Here is a 17,887-nt window from a genome sequence, read left to right on the forward strand (position 1 = left end):
TTATTCGCAAGCTTAGAGTCAAATTTGGATTTTCCGTTTCGGCCTGTAGACTAATTTCGTCGTATCTGGAGTGTAGATCCCAGTTTGTTGTGCACAAGGGTGTCCAATCTGATGTTGGTCTAATCCGGTGTGGAGTCCCGCAGGGTTCTGTACTGGGCCCATTACTTTTTATTATGTTCATTAATGACATCATGGATTCTGTTACTGCTAGTGATTGTAGTCTCTTCTTGTATGCGGATGACATACATGTATTCTTTAGGAGTGCTGATCTCGCCAGGTTGGAGAATCTTGCTAACACAACGTTGCAATCTCTCTCTATGTGGATCTCTTCCAATGGTCTTGATATAAACTGGGATAAGACTGAAGCTGTTTTGTTCAATTGTTGTTATGACGGTTCTATGCCTAATATTTGCGTTAGTTCCTTTACTATTAATATTGTTGGTGAAATGAAGTGCCTGGGTGTAATTATTGATGCCAAACTTAGTTTTTCGACCCACATTGATCTTCTGTTGTCCCGTGTGCGATTCCAGCTTAGGAGGCTTTATAGTGTCCAAGCATATTTGCCTCTTGGTGTTAGGGTGAAGGTAGCTATGTCGTTGTTGATGTCTCAGGTTAACTATTGTTTGGAGGTTATTTCGGGCTCTAATTCTGGTCATTTGCATCGGCTCCAAAAGGTTGTTAACTCCATTGTTCGTTATGTATATGGTTTGGGTCGTAGTCATCATGTTTCCCAATTTGTTGTTAAATTTCTTGGCCTATCCTTTTATACTTATGTTGAATATCGTATCCTTTTGTGTTATTATAGAATTATGAGAAATGTTGATTTACCACTGTGTAGTAGGTTTGTGATGTGTAGATCCTCTCGGAACCCTCAGTTGTTGTATCCGAGGTTTTCGTCTGCAATTTGTGAAAGATCATTTGTAGTTAGAGTCGTAAGACCGTGGAATCGGCTCCCTTTGAGCCTTCGTAAGTTTACCTCTTCCACTTTTGCGTATAGGAGGGAATTGTTTGGGCATTTGTCTCGTATTTGATGAAGCTGGCTTTGAAGAAATCGCTGATTACAGGTTGCATAATGGTACTTTGTCTTTTTTTTTTAATTTTTGGCTGGGGAGCCATTTTTATTTAAGTTCGTTAGCATTTATGTTATAGATTTATACATATGGAATTTAATGTCTGTGGTTCTGATATTGCTCTTGGGCTCGAGAGGAATATATAGTATATTTATATGTATGGTTCCTTAAGCTTCCTTTCCCCTCCACTTTTCTTAGCAACAGTTAAGTAGAGTGCAGTGGATTGGGGTTCTTGTTTGGAATCTGTTGTGTTAGCGGTTTGCATTAAATTTCATTATGTAGAATTTTGTTTTTTGCTGTTATGTATTTTTAATTTATTTAGTTTATTCTTTGTTTGGGTTTTTATTTTTTTTTTATATATAAGTTAATATAAGTTATTGGCCATGCTGGCTTTTTTATATTACATTGTATGAAATAAATGAAATGAAAAAAAAAAAAAAAAAAAAAAAAAAAAAATTGGCCCACTGTGCCGAATTTTGGAGGCAGGGGTCCCTGAGGCTGATGCCATTTGAAAGGCCATCGAAAGAGCTCTTAGAACATGTTTCACTTTTATTTCCAAGGCAACCATAACTCCCAAAATTTGGCCATTTTAAAATACAAAGGGTATTTTTTCAAATTGGCCCACTGTGCCGAATTTTGGAGGCAGGGGTCCATGAGGCTGATGCCATTTGAAAGGCCATCGAAAGAGCTCTTAGAACATGTTTCACTTTTATTCCCAAGGCAACCATAAATCCCAAAATTTGGTCATTTTAAAATACAAAGGGTATTTTTCCAAATTGGCCCACTGTGCCGAATTTTGGAGGCAGGGGTCCATGAGGCTGATGCCATTTGAAAGGCCATCGAAAGAGCTCTTAGAACATGTTTCACTTTTATTCCCAAGCAACCATAACTCGCAAAATGTGGCCATTTTAAAATTCAAAGGGTATTTTTTTTAAATTTTCCCACTGTGCCAAATTTTGGAGGCAGGTGTCTATATACTATATCTATATTGGCCCTTGAACAATATTTCTTAAAGAATCTTTACATATATCGGCCGTTGAAAAATATTCTTCATAAAACCCACGCCTAGATGGTCGTTGATAAATATTCTTCACAAAACCAACGCCTAAATGGTCGCCTTATATTATCCTCGAAAAAATGATCCTCAAAAAATTATTCTTTAAAAAATCAACGCCTTATATTATCATCGAAAAATGATCCTAAAAAATTATTCTTTAAAAAATACACGCCTTATATTATCCTCAAAAAATTATTCTTTAAAAAATACACGCCTTATATTATCCTCGAAAAATTATCCTCAAAAATTATTCTTTAAAAAATACACGCCTTATATTATCCTCGAAAAATTATTCTTTAAAAAATACACGCCTTATGTTATCCTCGAAAACTTATTTTTTAAAAAATACACGCCTTATATTATCCTCGAAAAATTATTCTTTAAAAAATCCACGACTTATATTATCTTCGAAAAATTATTCTTTACAAATCCACGCCTTATATGGTTGTTGAAAAATATTCTATAAAATATCCATCCCTTAGATGGTCTTTGAAAATATATTCTTTAAGAAATCCATGCCTTAGATTGTATTTGAAAAGATATTCTTTAAAATATCCACTCCTTTATTGGTCCTTGAAAATATATTCTTTAATAAATCCATGCCTTAGTTGGCCCTTGAAAATTATTCTTTAATAAATCCACGCCTCAGTTGGCCCTTGAAAAGATATTCTTTAATAAATCCATGCCTTAGATTCTTGTCGAAAAATGTGCTTTAAAATATCCACGCCTTTATTGTTTCGTTGCTTCTGTGGCACATACCGCCGTCTTGATGAACATATGCGTTGTCCAGATCAATACAATCGAACTTCTACAATAAAAAAAGAATTATTTATCTGTTGTTCACATAATCCATAACTGTTCCAACCTGATTTCCGAAAAAATTAATTCAAATGTCCCCACCGGGCCAAAGCACGCAAAAAACAGTCACACATTGAGGATGGAGTGGCTTCTCAACTGTACCTCTTGCCTGTTCCGAGCACCAGCAAATATGATTATTGACACAGGCATAGCCAAGTTGGAAAATGATGTCAGCGGTCAATATTATTTCGTTGAAATTCCGGATCATTTTCATTCGCCGAATGGACAGAACAAACCTTTAGTTTCTTCAACAGTTTTTCAAAACAGCGACTCGTTCAATAGCTCGACTTTTTTCACAAATTCCGACGTAAAAAGTAATTAATTTTGTGGATTCTGTTTTTCTCCATTTTCAATTGTTTATCATTTTTATTGCTTTGGCGCAATTTATAATTGTCAAATGTCAATAACTAAAAGCTTCAAATAACATGTGTTTGTTATCGATTTCGATTCTATCGATAGTAATCATGTAATGACATATTCTCATGTACAGTTCACACTTCAGTGTTGGTCTATGTAGGAAATTTAAAGACTTTGCATAAATGATTACTTATTAAAAACATTTGAAGGCAAATAGAATTGAAAATATGAATAGAAAATGTTTTCCATTTTACTATTTAAATAAGGAATCATTTATGTAAAGTCCTTATATTTCCTACATAGACCAACACTGAAGTGTGAACTGTACATAACAAACACATGTTATTTGAAGCTTTTAGTTATTGACATTTGACAATTATAAATTGCGCCAAAGCAATAAAAATGATAAACAATTGAAAATGGAGAAAAACAGAATCCACAAAATTAATTACTTTTTACGTCGGAATTTGTGAAAAAAGTCGAGCTATTGAACGAGTCGCTGTTTTGAAAAACTGTTGAAGAAACTAAAGGTTTGTTCTGTTCATTCGGCGAATGAAAATGATCCGGAATTTCAACGAAATAATATTGACCGCTGACATCATTTTCCAACTTGGCTATGCCTGTGTCAATAATCATATTTGCTGGTGCTCGGAACAGGCAAGAGGTACAGTTGAGAAGCCACTCCATCCTCAATGTGTGACTGTTTTTTGCGTGCTTTGGCCCGGTGGGGACATTTGAATTAATTTTTTCGGAAATCAGGTTGGAACATATGGATTATGTGAACAACAGATAAATAATTCTTTTTTTATTGTAGAAGTTCGATTGTATTGATCTGGACAACGCATATGTTCATCAAGACGGCGGTATGTGCCACAGAAGCAACGAAACAATAAAGGCGTGGATATTTTAAAGCACATTTTTCGACAAGAATCTAAGGCATGGATTTATTAAAGAATATCTTTTCAAGGCCAATAAAGGCGTGGATATTTTAAAGAAAATCTTTTTAAACACAATCTAAGGCATGGATTTATTAAAGAATATATTTTCAAGGACCAATAAAGGAGTGGATATTTTAAAGAATATCTTTTCAAATACAATCGAAGGCATGGATTTCTTAAAGAATATATTTTCAAAGACCATCTAAGGGGTGGATATTTTATAGAATATTTTTCAACAACCATATAAGGCGTGGATTTGTAAAGAATAATTTTTCGAAGATAATATAAGTCGTGGATTTTTTAAAGAATAATTTTTCGAGGATAATATAAGGCGTGGATTTTTTAAAGAATAATTTTTCGAGGATAATATAAGGCGTGGATTTTTTAAAGAATAATTTTTCGAGGATAATATAAGGCGTGGATTTTTTAAAGAATAATTTTTCGAGGATAATATAAGGAGCGGATTTTTTAAAGAATAATTTTTCGAGGATAATATAAGGAGCGGATTTTTTAAAGAATAATTTTTCGAGGATAATATAAGGCGTGGATTTTTTAAAGAATAATTTTTTGAGGATAATATAAGGCGTGTATTTTTTAAAGAATAATTTTTTATAATCATTTTTCGATGATAATATAAGGCGTTGATTTTTTAAAGAATAATTTTTTGAGGATAATTTTTTCGAGGATAATATAAGGCGACCATTTAGGCGTCGGTTTTGTGAAGAATATTTATCAACGACCATCTAGGCGTTGGTTTTGTGAAGAATATTTATCAACGACCATCTAGGCGTGGGTTTTATGAAGAATATTTTTCAACGGCCGATATATGTAAAGATTCTTTAAAAAATATTTTTCAAGGGCCAAAATAGATATAGTATATAGACACCTGCCTCCAAAATTTGGCACAGTGGGAAAATTTTAAAAAACTTCCCTTTGAATTTAAAAAAATGGGAATAAAAGTGAAACATGTTCTAAGAGCTCTTTCGATGGCCTTTCAAATGGCATCAGCCTCATGGACCCCTGCCTCCAAAATTCGGCACAGTGGGCCAATTTGAAAAAATACCCTTTGTATTTTAAAATGGCCAAATTTTGCGATTTATGGTTGCCTTGGGAATAAAAGTGAAACATGTTCTAAGAGCTCTTTCGATGGCCTTTCAAATGGCATCAGCCTCATGGACCCCTGCCTCCAAAATTCGGCACAGTGGGCCAATTTGAAAAAATACCCTTTGTATTTTAAAATGACCAAATTTTGGGAGTTATGGTTGCCTTGGGAATAAAAGTGAAACATGTTCTAAGAGCTCTTTCGATGGCCTTTCAAATGGCATCAGCCTCATGGACCCCTGCCTCCAAAATTCGGCACAGTGGGCCAATTTGAAAAAATACCCTTTGTATTTTAAAATGGCCAAATTTTGCGAGTTATGGTTGACTTGGGAATAAAAGTGAAACATGTTCTAAGAGCTCTTTCGATGGCCTTTCAAATGGCATCAGCCTCATGGACCCCTGCCTCCAAAATTCGGCACAGTGGGCCAATTTGGAAAAATACCCTTTGTATTTTAAAATGACCAAATTTTGGGATTTATGGTTGCCTTGGGAATAAAAGTGAAACATGTTCTAAGAGCTCTTTCGATGGCCTTTCAAATGGCATCAGCCTCATGGACCCCTGCCTCCAAAATTCGGCACAGTGGGCCAATTTGAAAAAATACCCTTTGTATTTTAAAATGTCCAAATTTTGGGAGTTATGGTTGCCTTGGGAATAAAAGTGAAACATGTTCTAAGAGCTCTTTCGATGGCCTTTCAAATGGCATCAGCCTCAGGGACCCCTGCCTCCAAAATTCGGCACAGTGGGCCAATTTGAAAAAATACCCTTTGTATTTTAAAATGGCCAAATTTTGGGTGCTATGGTTGACTTAAGAATAAAAGTGAAACATGATATAAGAGCTCTCTCGATGGCCTTTCAAATGATATCAGCCATAGACACGCCTGCCTCCAAAATTTGACACAGTGGGCCAATAGTAAAAAATACCTACTGAATTTTAAAAGTCCAAATTATTTTCGAATACAAACCGAAATCAAATTTTTTTTTACAATATATAGACAAAGAAGTAAAATTGATTTAGTGCAATCACATAGTTATATTTTTATATAATAAGAAACTTTAACAGGTGATATATGAACAATGCATGATACATTAACAATGAAAGTTACAAAAATATATACAAGCAATTTATAAATACATAAAGCTTTATTACATTATATTTGCTGTATTTATTAAAAAAAACATAAAACCATTACCATAATAATAACAACACAATATACATGCAAATTATACAAAGCATTAATAACATAAGGCATTATGTGACATTAGTTATATACATGTATAAAATTAAAATAAAATTTTACAAAACAAACATATAACATTTTATACAACAAACATATAACATGATTTGTGAAGCTCCAATGATGGTCATATTGGATAATGATTGATAATTCTTGCAAAGCGGGTAAATATTATATTAATGGGGGGTTTTTTACGCTATCAATTCCACAACCAATTATTTTGCCTGTGAAGTAATAGTAGTAATAGTATTGATTAGTATATATTTTTTGTTTTTAATATTATATTTATATATGTTAATAGTATATATGTGTCCTAAAAACGAATTTGCAACCAAAACTATCTGTTATACAGCATAACAAAACTGTAATATAGCACACAACCACACAAACTGGTGTGTGCCTTCGCTAATCAAATTCGAATTTATCATCACGCACATCAGCATCCTTGCGCTCCAAAATAGCATTTTCTATGCGCGTTGCCTCTTGGGCCTCCCAAAATTCTTTGTCCTTAACCATTTTTTCGCTCAAATATTTCTCGAAGAGCGGAATTTCCTTCATACGCTTGTAACGTTCGAAGTAGTCGATATTCTTTTCTTGAGATTTGATTTTGTTCTGCAATTCCTTGCATTCTCTTTGCAGTTCTTCATATTCGCGTTGTGCAATCTGTTCAGCATCCAATTTCTTGAGTGCCTCATCATCCAGTTTCTTGAGCAATTTCTTGCCATGAGCAGTTTTAGATATCTGTTCGCACTTCTCCTTCAAGCTCTTATCCTTGATAACCTGAATTTGGTTTTGAAGACGCTTGCGCTCGCGTTCTTCGTTTTCTTGCTCGAGGCGTTTCTGCTCGGCCAATTTGGCTTTGCGAGCTTCTTCCTCTAACCGACGGGCCTCTTCCGTGCCGACGGGCCTCTTCACGTGCGTTATTCTGCTTCTCAATGAATTCCTTACGGTCTTCAATGATCTTTTGACGCTGCAGAATGCGTTGGTGTTCACGATCCTTGATCTCGTGGTAGTGTTGCACCATTTGGGTGCGCAACTTAGCCCGTTGATCACGTTCGCGATTGGGATAGACAATGGATACGGCGCGATGCAACACGGTGGACATGTTGACCAATTGCGGACGGATTTGCTCGGAAGGCATAGACTGCAATGTGGGACCATCATCCTGATGGTCACGATCCTGATCCTCACGTTGGCTTTCAGTCAGGTCAGTACCAAAGTAGATACAACGCTTTTGATGATCGATGCGGATTTGCATGTCATTGTGGCGAACGGATTCCACCAATAATTTCTCCAAATCGAAAATATTGCTGAATGGGGCCAATTTCAAGAGGCGATCGAATTCAATGCTTTCATAGACTTGGGATATTTGACGGATCAAACGCATAATGGTGACATCCTTCAAGGGACGTACATAGGGTGCTAAGGGATTTTCACCGGGAATTGCCTCAATGGCATCCACCACAGTCTGAACGCGTTGACACAAATTAAGGGGGTTGAAGTCAACCTCGAGCCAGTTGTACAAATTGCGGTATTCTTCAGATGCCAATTGTGGCACACTTAGGCGAACCTGCAAATAATAAAATGCCAATGAGTACATTTCAGTTCAGTTTCAAAAGTAACGGAAATAACCACATACCACTTCCTTAAGCAGAGAAGCCCTGGTGGGTGGTTGTTGGAGATGCAACAACACAGCCAATTTTTGGGCCTTTTCCAAGGGACTCTTATCTGCTTTAATAAAACGATCAAATTCGGGATGAGCAGATGGCAATGGAATGGACAAGGTTGCAATTAAGACTTGGGAAGCCATACGCTGCATATCTTCCTTGGACAAATTCTTCTTCAACTCGCGAGTCAATTGGAAGAGCTTCAATAAGGCAGCAGCATGGAACAATTGATTGCCGGCCTTAGAGAAAACCATAGCCAATTTTTGATAATAATTGGCCATTGTCTTGGGGGCGGGAGCCTTCTTCGACAAAGCCATAAGGCCATGAATATCCTCGATAGTCTTATAAGCTTCCTGCCACAATTCCATTTGGATGGCACAGTCCAACTGATACAATCTGGTTTCAAGACACAATTGTTGAGTTTCCAACTTGGTAATGGAAACACCAGTGGTTTGATTGGTGCTCTTGCAAATGTCTTTCAAATGTTTGCGCAACTTGTCGCACAAACGACGGAACTCACTCTTGCGATTATATTTCAAGCAAAATTGGAATGCCATGCGAGCAATGTCGTGGTACAAAGCCTCGCAGAGGGTATTAATACATAATAACTCCAAACATTGACAATAGGATTCCCACAAAAATTTAACCCATGGCAGCAGGATGGTACGGTCCGAACGATCCTGAGCATCCTCGCCGCACACAGCGCTCATGAGAATACTTTCCGGAGTTGCAATATTGTCCAAGTCATCCAATTCGAGGACGGCAACAGCAGCCGAAGACTGGGCCTGAGCAGCTTCAGTGTGCTCCTCAGCCATACGCAAGTAGGCACGAATAACATTTTCCAGCGAATTGACGTTCACAAACTGGAACATATTAAACATATTACGGTACTGGAACAGACCTTCCTTGGCAATGTGAGACTTCTTGAGCTCCACGCACAAGTACAAGTACTTGTACATGAGTGGCTCAATAACTGTCTCCGAAAAGGCATCGTTCCAGCGTTTGTTGCGAAACACTTTTTGCAGCGTATCCAAGGCACGCACAGGTTTGCCCACTTCAATAAATTCTATATGAAAGGGAGAAATTTAATAAAAAACTTGGTTAAATGGTTCATTACTAGAGGAAGATTGCCAGCTTTTCAAAAATCGAAATCAATATTTTGTTGTCGTCTCTTTCACACCATCAGCCACACACATATTCACGGCTGGGTGTGTGCAGTTGTCTGGTGTCCGCATGGATTTTTTCTTTCGTTGCAAAAAAAATCGTCGATTCACTTGGACTTACCATTCGCCCTTTTTAAAGCATTTTCCAGTCTTTGATTGTATCGAGCCATACTTAATTCATATAATTTCGACGTAGAAACACTTGAACTATATATTTACACAGAATTTTTCGCAATTTCTTTGTGTTTTATAGCGGAAAATTATAAAAATCTTCGGCCAAATTGTGTGCCGTCGAAATTTATGCAAAATGGCCGAGTGTCATTTCTTTTGACGACCAGCGTGACCGCTGAAAATTTTCAAAAAGTATCACAAAAAGTATCATTTTTTTAAAAAAGTAGCACATAACTTCTGAAAAAGTGTCACAAAAAGTGGCACACTTTTTTTACTTTTTATTTAATAAAAAACTATATAAAACATAACAAATAATTCATTTATGTGTATTTTAATATACAGTAAACTGAAAAAAACTAAATAAAATCACATATTCTTACAATATATAAGCGGTATATACTATTGGTGTGTTCTCGTACTGCAAAAATCTACTAGATTTTACTATTTTCTTCGATAACATAAAGGAAAATTCGTTATCGTAGTAAAAAGTAGTAGATTCTTGCAGTACGGGAACAGACCATATATTGTTATTGAATAACATTTATTTTTTAATTACTTATTCACAATTAGTCCTGATTTAGATTAGGCGAGTTTAATTGCGGCAATCTTTATCGTTCTCTTTTGAAATTGCTTCATGCGTCTATACAAGGCAATTCGGTTTCAAACCAATTTTTTTTTGATATTTTGTGCATGTTTTGTTATGTTCGAAAATGTTTTGGATTGGTATTTCAAATTACTGACACTACAAACAAAATACACAAAACGAATTGCCAGAAAATTGTCGGTACGAGCAAATTTTTTCCATTTCTATTCCCCTTGCCCCTCTCTCCTGCAAACAAAAACTTGCCGCAAGTAAACTCGCCTAATGTCATGTACAGACGAGCATTGTTCGCTCTCTCATTCGTTGTTCGACCCTTAATTATGAAGTAATTACTTAATTCCCCATACAAAATTGTCTGAGCGAACACCGACTTTTGTACGTTGTTCAATTCGAATCACTCTCTGAATCACCAAGAATTTTGTTCCATCTCTAACAATTGAGAGAATTTATCGAAAATAAATTAATTTTGACAGCATGAAAAAAATTTTAAATTTTCCAAACTTTTTCAGTAAAATTAAAAATGATGAATGAAAAGTAACCAAAATTTTATTTTTTATATATGCAGAAAGATGTAAATTTTGTTGTATACATAATGCAATATGCATTTCTTTCCCCTTGGTTATAATTAGCGTACAAAACGAGAAACAAAAGTGGGGAAACCCAAACAAAAATTCTCCAATTTTTTAATGTGACATTCGAGTTGAGAAAATATAAAAATGTATTGAAAACAACAATACTTTCAGAAAAAATGGAAAACATGAATTAAAAGTAAAGAGATAGGGGTTGATATTATAGTCACGAGAAAGATAATTATTTTTTCTATTTAGATCCATATGTGATTCACACAAATATGTTACAATTTTGGTGTAAAACAAGAAACAAAATGTTTGAAATAAAAAAACTCTGATGACATGAATTAAGAATAGTGTTGTATGAACGGGTTAATTCATGTACGTAATTCTGAGAGCGAACTACGTTGTTCGAATGCCCGTCAGAACATGGCATAATCTAAATTGGGACTTAGCAATCGAAAATTCTACAAATCGAAACACACATGGTCTGTTCCCGTACTGCAACAATCTACTACTTTTTACTACGATAACGAATTTTCCTTTATGTTATCGAAGAAAATAGTAAAATCTAGTAGATTCTTGCAGTACGGGAACAGACCAACACACAAATGCGAATGCGACCTAATAATAATCAAAATAAAAATCGCTCCGTCTGTTACAAACGACCCCTAGTTAAAAATCGCTCCGTCTGATACAATATTACAAAACAAATCATTATGTTTTATGCAAAATCGCTTTAATTTATGTACTTTTTTAAAAAAGTGGCACAAAGTAACAAAAAGTTTCACAAAAATGCAAAAAGTGGCACATTTTGTATCAAAATGAAAAAGTATCACAAAAGTAGCAAAGGCGAAAAAAAGTGTCAAAATTGCCACTTTAGTGGCACAACGGTCACGCTGTTGACGACACGACAAAATGGACAGAGTTGTATTTTTGCGGTACATCCCAAAAGCTGTTGTACAATTGAGATTATTAAGGGGGGGTTCGCAATAGGTAATTTATTTGATAATGTAAATGTCATCATATCTTTAACATAGACAAGAGTCAAAGCGCATTTACGCACGCCCTTTATATGATGTTGATTTACGAAATACTGAAAATAAATTAAGGTTGTTTACAGAGACTTTAAGATCATTTAGGTATAGCAGTCAGCCAATAATTACTTACATATACAGTGGTGGTCACAGAATTAAAACATTTACTGTGGTAAACATTTTTTGAACAGCCCTCGATTCGTTTGAAGTATTTTTGAAATTTTTTTAATTCAGAACACTTCGATATGCTCCACTTAAGAGATTTGGTGTGAAAATGGAAAATTATTGCATGCAAATTTTCCATAAATAACGGTTTTTATGAAAATACATCGTTTTTAAAGTGGCCATATAATTAAAACATTCTGTGATTATTTACTTTACTGCATTTTTTTAAAATATTTTTTTAAAAAAGCTCTTTAATTAGTTAAATTATGTAAACTAAGCACCGATAAAATCATTTACTGATAAAATTTTTTGAAAAAATTTGTAAAATCTATCAAAATTGCCAAAAATTTTTACAGTACACCTTACATTCAGAAAATAACCCTTATTATAGAAAATAAAGGTTTTTTTTGCAGTATGTGAGGAAATATCGATTGATATTGGCATTTATTATATCAAATCGATTGTTTGAGTAGTACAGAATATATTTTATCAAAAAATGTATCAGTCACAACAGAACGAACCGAGATCAACACCTATGTTGACGAGAAAACGTTTCTGGTACACAGCAGAATGTTTGATGGTTAACTCTTGACCCTTAAAATATATTGAACATGACAATATTTTTCCAAAATAATATTTTTTGAGTAGAATAATGTCCATTTAATCTATTTTAGCCTAAAAGAAAGAAAAAAATTACAATTTGACAAACATTTAAAGTCTTGTGTTGAGCATCAAAAATGCTGCTGTGTACCAGAAACGTTTTCTCGTCAACATAGGTGTTGATCTCGGTTCGTTCTGTTGTGACTGATATATTTTTTGATAAAATATATTCTGTACTACTCAAACAATCGATTTGATATAATAAATGCCAATATCAATCGATATTTCCTCACATACTGCAAAAATATTCCGGCCTTCTTCAAAAAAGGATATCGAAATTGAATCGTTCTTTTAGGTTAATTCCCATTTTGTTGAGTTTTTATTTCAAATATTTATTTATTTTGAGAATTATTTATTGTTTTCTACTAATTCTAGCAATTTCTGGTGCATTTGGACCTTTATTTTCTATAATAAGGGTTATTTTCTGAATGTAAGGTGTACTGTAAAAATTTTTGGCAATTTTGATAGATTTTACAGATTTTTTTCAAAAATTTTTATCAGTAAATGATTTTATCGGTGCTTAGTTTACATAATTTAACTAAATTAAAGAGCTTTTTTAAAAATATTTTCAAAAAAATGCAGTAAAGTAAAAAATCACAGAATGTTTTAATTATATGGCCACTTTAAAGACGATGTATTTTCATAAAAACCGTTATTTATGGAAAAATTGCATGCAATAATTTTCTATTTTCACACTAACTCTCTTAAGTGGAGCATATCGAAGTGTTCTGAATTAAAAAAATTTCAAAAATACTTCAAACGAATCGACGGCTGATCAAAAAATGTTTACCACAGTAAATGTTTTAATTCTGTGACCACCACTGTATATACAATAATTGAAGCCGCTGTATGAATATCCAATTAGTCGCCGTTAGGTTATAGCAGTGATGCCAATTTAGCACTTTTAGTGCTATATTTAGCACTTTTCAAACTCGTTTAGCACCAAAAAAAAGTGATCGAGCACCTAGCACCTTTTTTAGCATTTTTATTTTTTTCAGCAATTAGTTAAAATGTTGGTCATTATTTCGATTAAAATTTCCCTATATTTCACGCTTTGAGTTTTATTTTCCAATGTTAAAAAAGTCGTAAAGTTCGACCAGTCAGAACTTTTTGTACCCTGTACCATGTGGAATGTATTAAAATTTTCTCAAAAAATGGCCGGGTACTTTATATGTTTACTATAGCATCGCCATGGCATAACTATACAAGGTAGTCTCATTTTTTTCTTTAAATACTGGATGCAAGCCGTCCTCCAAGTATAGGACCATACACCATATGTAACGAGATCTTCTTATATTTTTCATTTAGTTCGATAGATAAAACACGTGGCAAGTTAGGCGAAAGCTTAACACAGAGCCATTTTGTAATTTTTAAGCCCGTAGGCGTGATTAACTCTTTAAATGCGTCTTTCTTGTGAGCCGTACGAAGACGAACTGGAGGTAGTCTCATTTGAGAAATTGATAATGGCAACCCTTCTTAATATGGAATTCATATATCAATTTCAAATAAAATGAAAAATATATTCCATAAAATGTTACGGATTGCGATTGGCAAATTTTCAAGAAATAAGAAATAATATTTTTTCTTAAGCTGTTGCAATTTATATTTATAGGTTTTATAGACAGGGATCTTAAAAATATTAATAAATATAAATGATTCAAAAATGTTTGCCACTGGACTCAAGATTGAAGGAAGATATTTTCGTTCAAATTTTGAAAGCTGGATGTTGTCAAAAGCAAAATTTATGAACAAATTGGAAACGTCTCATGCAAGACTACCTTGTATAATTATGCCAATGAAAACCCAAACCATGAACCTTAATTGGAAAATTTCACTGGGAATATGGAATGCCAAAATGTAGCCACTCCAGAGTACTGCAAATGGGTCGCGTCCTTCTGAAAATTTCGCAAATATATTTTTAAATTACAGCCACTTCGGCGGCAAAAAGTTCCAACCTAAAAAAGGACGCAAATAGTATGGAACCTTTATATGTCTAAACACTGACCTATTTAGAAAATTGTCAGCATAAATATATCTTACTCTACAAGAACCCAGACAATGCGCTTAAAACCTTTAATATGAGGACTATGTGCAAACCGCAAAGGATTCAAATTATAGTCAATTTGATGGAAAAATCTAGCATTTTTATCAACAAAAGTTTGGCAAGACTGGTTTATAGTGTGTTGTTCATAATTTATCTTAGAGCGCGTTTAGACAAAGCCTTCTAAATAAACTAGGAGTGATAAATAAACAGCCTTATTCTGAATATTCGCTAGTGAGAGATCTCGCTTGTGAAAAAATGTTTGCTTTCACATTTTCGAAAATGGTGGTTGAAAAATGATTCCTGCTGCTGTATTGTAATTTAAGTTGTAAAGTGTATTGCCCCATTGTAATTTAATTTTGTAATATTTTTAAATATTTTGTTTATTGATTTTCTTTTTTAAAATTTTCATTTTTATGGTTATTTAAACTTTATAACAACATAAATTAAAGTTTGAAAATATGGCAACATACAACGGTATATGAATCAGCTGTTTATGGTTTTTATGTAATTTGGTGCAACAACTTAAACTGATTATAGGTTAGGTTAGGGATGTACGGCTGTTATAACAGCCGTCCACTCGGAAACTATGTCCATTGTGATCATCCTTTATGTATAGGTATACCTATAAAGAGAAGAAGAAAAAATAGTGGAAGAGTAGAGAGAGAAATAGTGAGAAAGGGGAAGCGGAAGAGACATTATTTTAGCCAAGTCAATTTTTTGACAAAGCCTAGAGTTTGGTTAGGGTCCATTTTAGAGAAGAAGACTAGATTATCAATTTCATAGCATCCAAACTGTTTATGTCTTCTGCTGATTAGCGATGGACATTTGCAGAGGATGTGTTCAATTGTTTCCACTTCTTCTTCGTACTCACATAGACGACAGTAATCCTCTCCACTGGAGTCCCACTTAGAAGTGAGAGATCTAACTTTGCAGTGACCAGTAATGATCCCCACAACGATTTTGATCTCCCTCTTGCTGTGATCCAGCAGCGAAGACGTTCATTTACGAGAGAATTCTGGCCAGATAGATTTAGAGATTCTGCAAGCAGGTTCCCTCAGCCATCTGTTGCCGACTACCTCGCAATGGAACGCGCGGATTCTGCCAATGAAATAGCTAATAGGGGGTTTCACAGATCTCTCAATCAGAAGACTGGACGACTGTGACCCCCCTCGAGCAAGCTCGTCGGCTATTTCATTCCCTTCAATATCATTATGTCCTGGAACCCAGCATAGCCCAACTATCTGTCGTATATCATTCAGAGCGGTCTTACAATCATGAACTGCTTTCGAGTTCATAGTATGCGACTTCACCGCTTTCAGGGCCGCCTGACTATCTACGTAGATAGTCACCGGTCCCGTAATGTCGGTATTAAGTGCTTTTACTATCTCGGCCGCTTTCGTGATTGCAAGAATCTCTGCTTGAAAGACGCTACAATCATTGTTGAGTTTATATGAGTTCTGTATACCTAATTCCCTGCAGTAGACGCCTGCGCCAGTGCCTTCCTCCATCTTGGACCCGTCTGTGAAGATTGACAGACCTGGTAGAGGTAGGGAGCCACTAGTTCAGGATTCCCTGCTAGGAAATTCAACTTTTATGTCATTAAAGTCCCTATGGGGGGGAATATAATCACTGATATGACTATCCCCCCTAAAAAGGCCATAACCTGGCGTTATGTTTAGGATGCTGGCATGACCATAGTTCAGCGATTTCAAGGCATCTGTTTCCCGGAGTCTCAGGGCACACCTGGCCGCCTGGAATTTGATCAGAATATCCAAAGGTTGGAGATTCAAGATTGCATTCAAGGCTGCCTGTGGTGTGCTTCTTAGTGCTCCGGTGATCAGAATCGAAGCCGATCGCTGTACTAGGCTCAGTTTTGCCAGCAGCTTCTTTTTATTCACCCCCTGCCACCAGACAAGACATCCATAAGTAAGTATGGGTAAGACGATCGTCGTATACAGCCAGTGTATAATTCCGGGTCTCAATCCCCAACTCTTGCCTATGGAGTTCTTGCATGAATAGAGTGCCAGCAATCCCTTCTTGGAGCGTTCCTCGACATTCCTATTCCACAGTAACTTGCGGTCTAGGACAGTACCGAGATATTTAGCTTCATCAGAAAGGGTTAAAGTCACTCCACCAAGTGATGGCAGGCGGAAACTAGGAATTTTGTATTTCCTAGTGAAGAGCACCAATTCGGTTTTAGTGGGGTTTACACCAAGACCTTTGGTGCAAGCCCAATTTGACAGGGTTGAAAGCGCACCCTCCAGGATGTCTGATATTGTCGTTATAAACTTACCCCCAACCAACAAGACTACATCATCGGCATAGGCTACAACCTTTATCCTGAGATGATTGAATTTCATAAGTATCTCATTTATCACCAGAAGCCACAAAAGGGGGGAAAGTACTCCTCCTGAGGTGTGCCTCTGTTGACAGATTTCCTCACGGAACTCTCTCCTAAGGATGAGTTGATAATTCTGCTTTCCAGCATTCTATCAATCCATTCCGTAAGGAGTGAGGGGATACCTATGTCTACAAGAGCAGAATGGATTGCCTCTAGCTTCACATTGTTGAAAGCTCCTTCGATATCGAGGAATGCTGCCAGCGTGTAGCCAGAGGACTCCATATTCTTCTCGATACATCCAACCACCTCATGCAGAGCTGTATCCACTGATCTGCCTTTGATGTAGGCATGCTGGGATTTACTAAGTTTATTACGGTCGATGGTATTTCTAATTTCTGAGTCTAGTAACCTTTCTAAAGTTTTTAATAGAAAGGAAGAAAGGCTAATCGGTCTATAGTCTTTAGGTAACGTATGACTCGGCTTCCCGGCTTTCGGGATGAAGGTCACGGTAACCTCTTTCCATAGACTTGGTATGTACGACAGAAGTAAACAAGCCCTAAAAATGTCCTGCAGAAATGATATTACTCGTTCATCTGCGTGTTGCAGCATGGCCGGTATTATACCATCTGGACCAGGAGATTTATAGGGTTGAAAACTGTTTATCGCCCATATCAGTTTTGGGTATCTTATAGTGCCTTCTATCATCTTCTCCTCTTCCCTCGTCCGAACTGTAGGCTGATGCACACACTGCGCATCTTCCCTATAGTCCTTACAACCAGGAAAGTGGGTTGATGATAGAAGATCGAGAGTCTCACTACCAGAGTTTGTCCACGTACCATCACTTCGCTTAAT

General features: G+C 35.7%; 1 protein-coding gene across 1 annotated transcript; it reads right to left on the reverse strand.

Moving 5' to 3' along the window:
- Window positions 1-807: 807 nt before the first annotated feature.
- On the reverse strand, window positions 808-9,675 carry LOC133330704 (eukaryotic translation initiation factor 3 subunit A-like). Its single transcript, XM_061539109.1, is given in 5 exon segments — window positions 808-897; window positions 7,053-7,511; window positions 7,513-8,187; window positions 8,257-9,350; window positions 9,569-9,675. Coding segments are annotated over 5 exon segments (2,367 nt in total). The 5' UTR covers window positions 9,618-9,675.
- Window positions 9,676-17,887: the final 8,212 nt, after the last annotated feature.

The sequence above is a fragment of the Musca vetustissima genome, unplaced genomic scaffold (genome assembly GCF_032173495.1).
Source record: "Musca vetustissima isolate MV318-11 ecotype Yass unplaced genomic scaffold, APGP_CSIRO_Mvet_v1 utg7881, whole genome shotgun sequence".
In the NCBI taxonomy this organism is placed as follows: Eukaryota; Metazoa; Arthropoda; class Insecta; order Diptera; family Muscidae; genus Musca; species Musca vetustissima.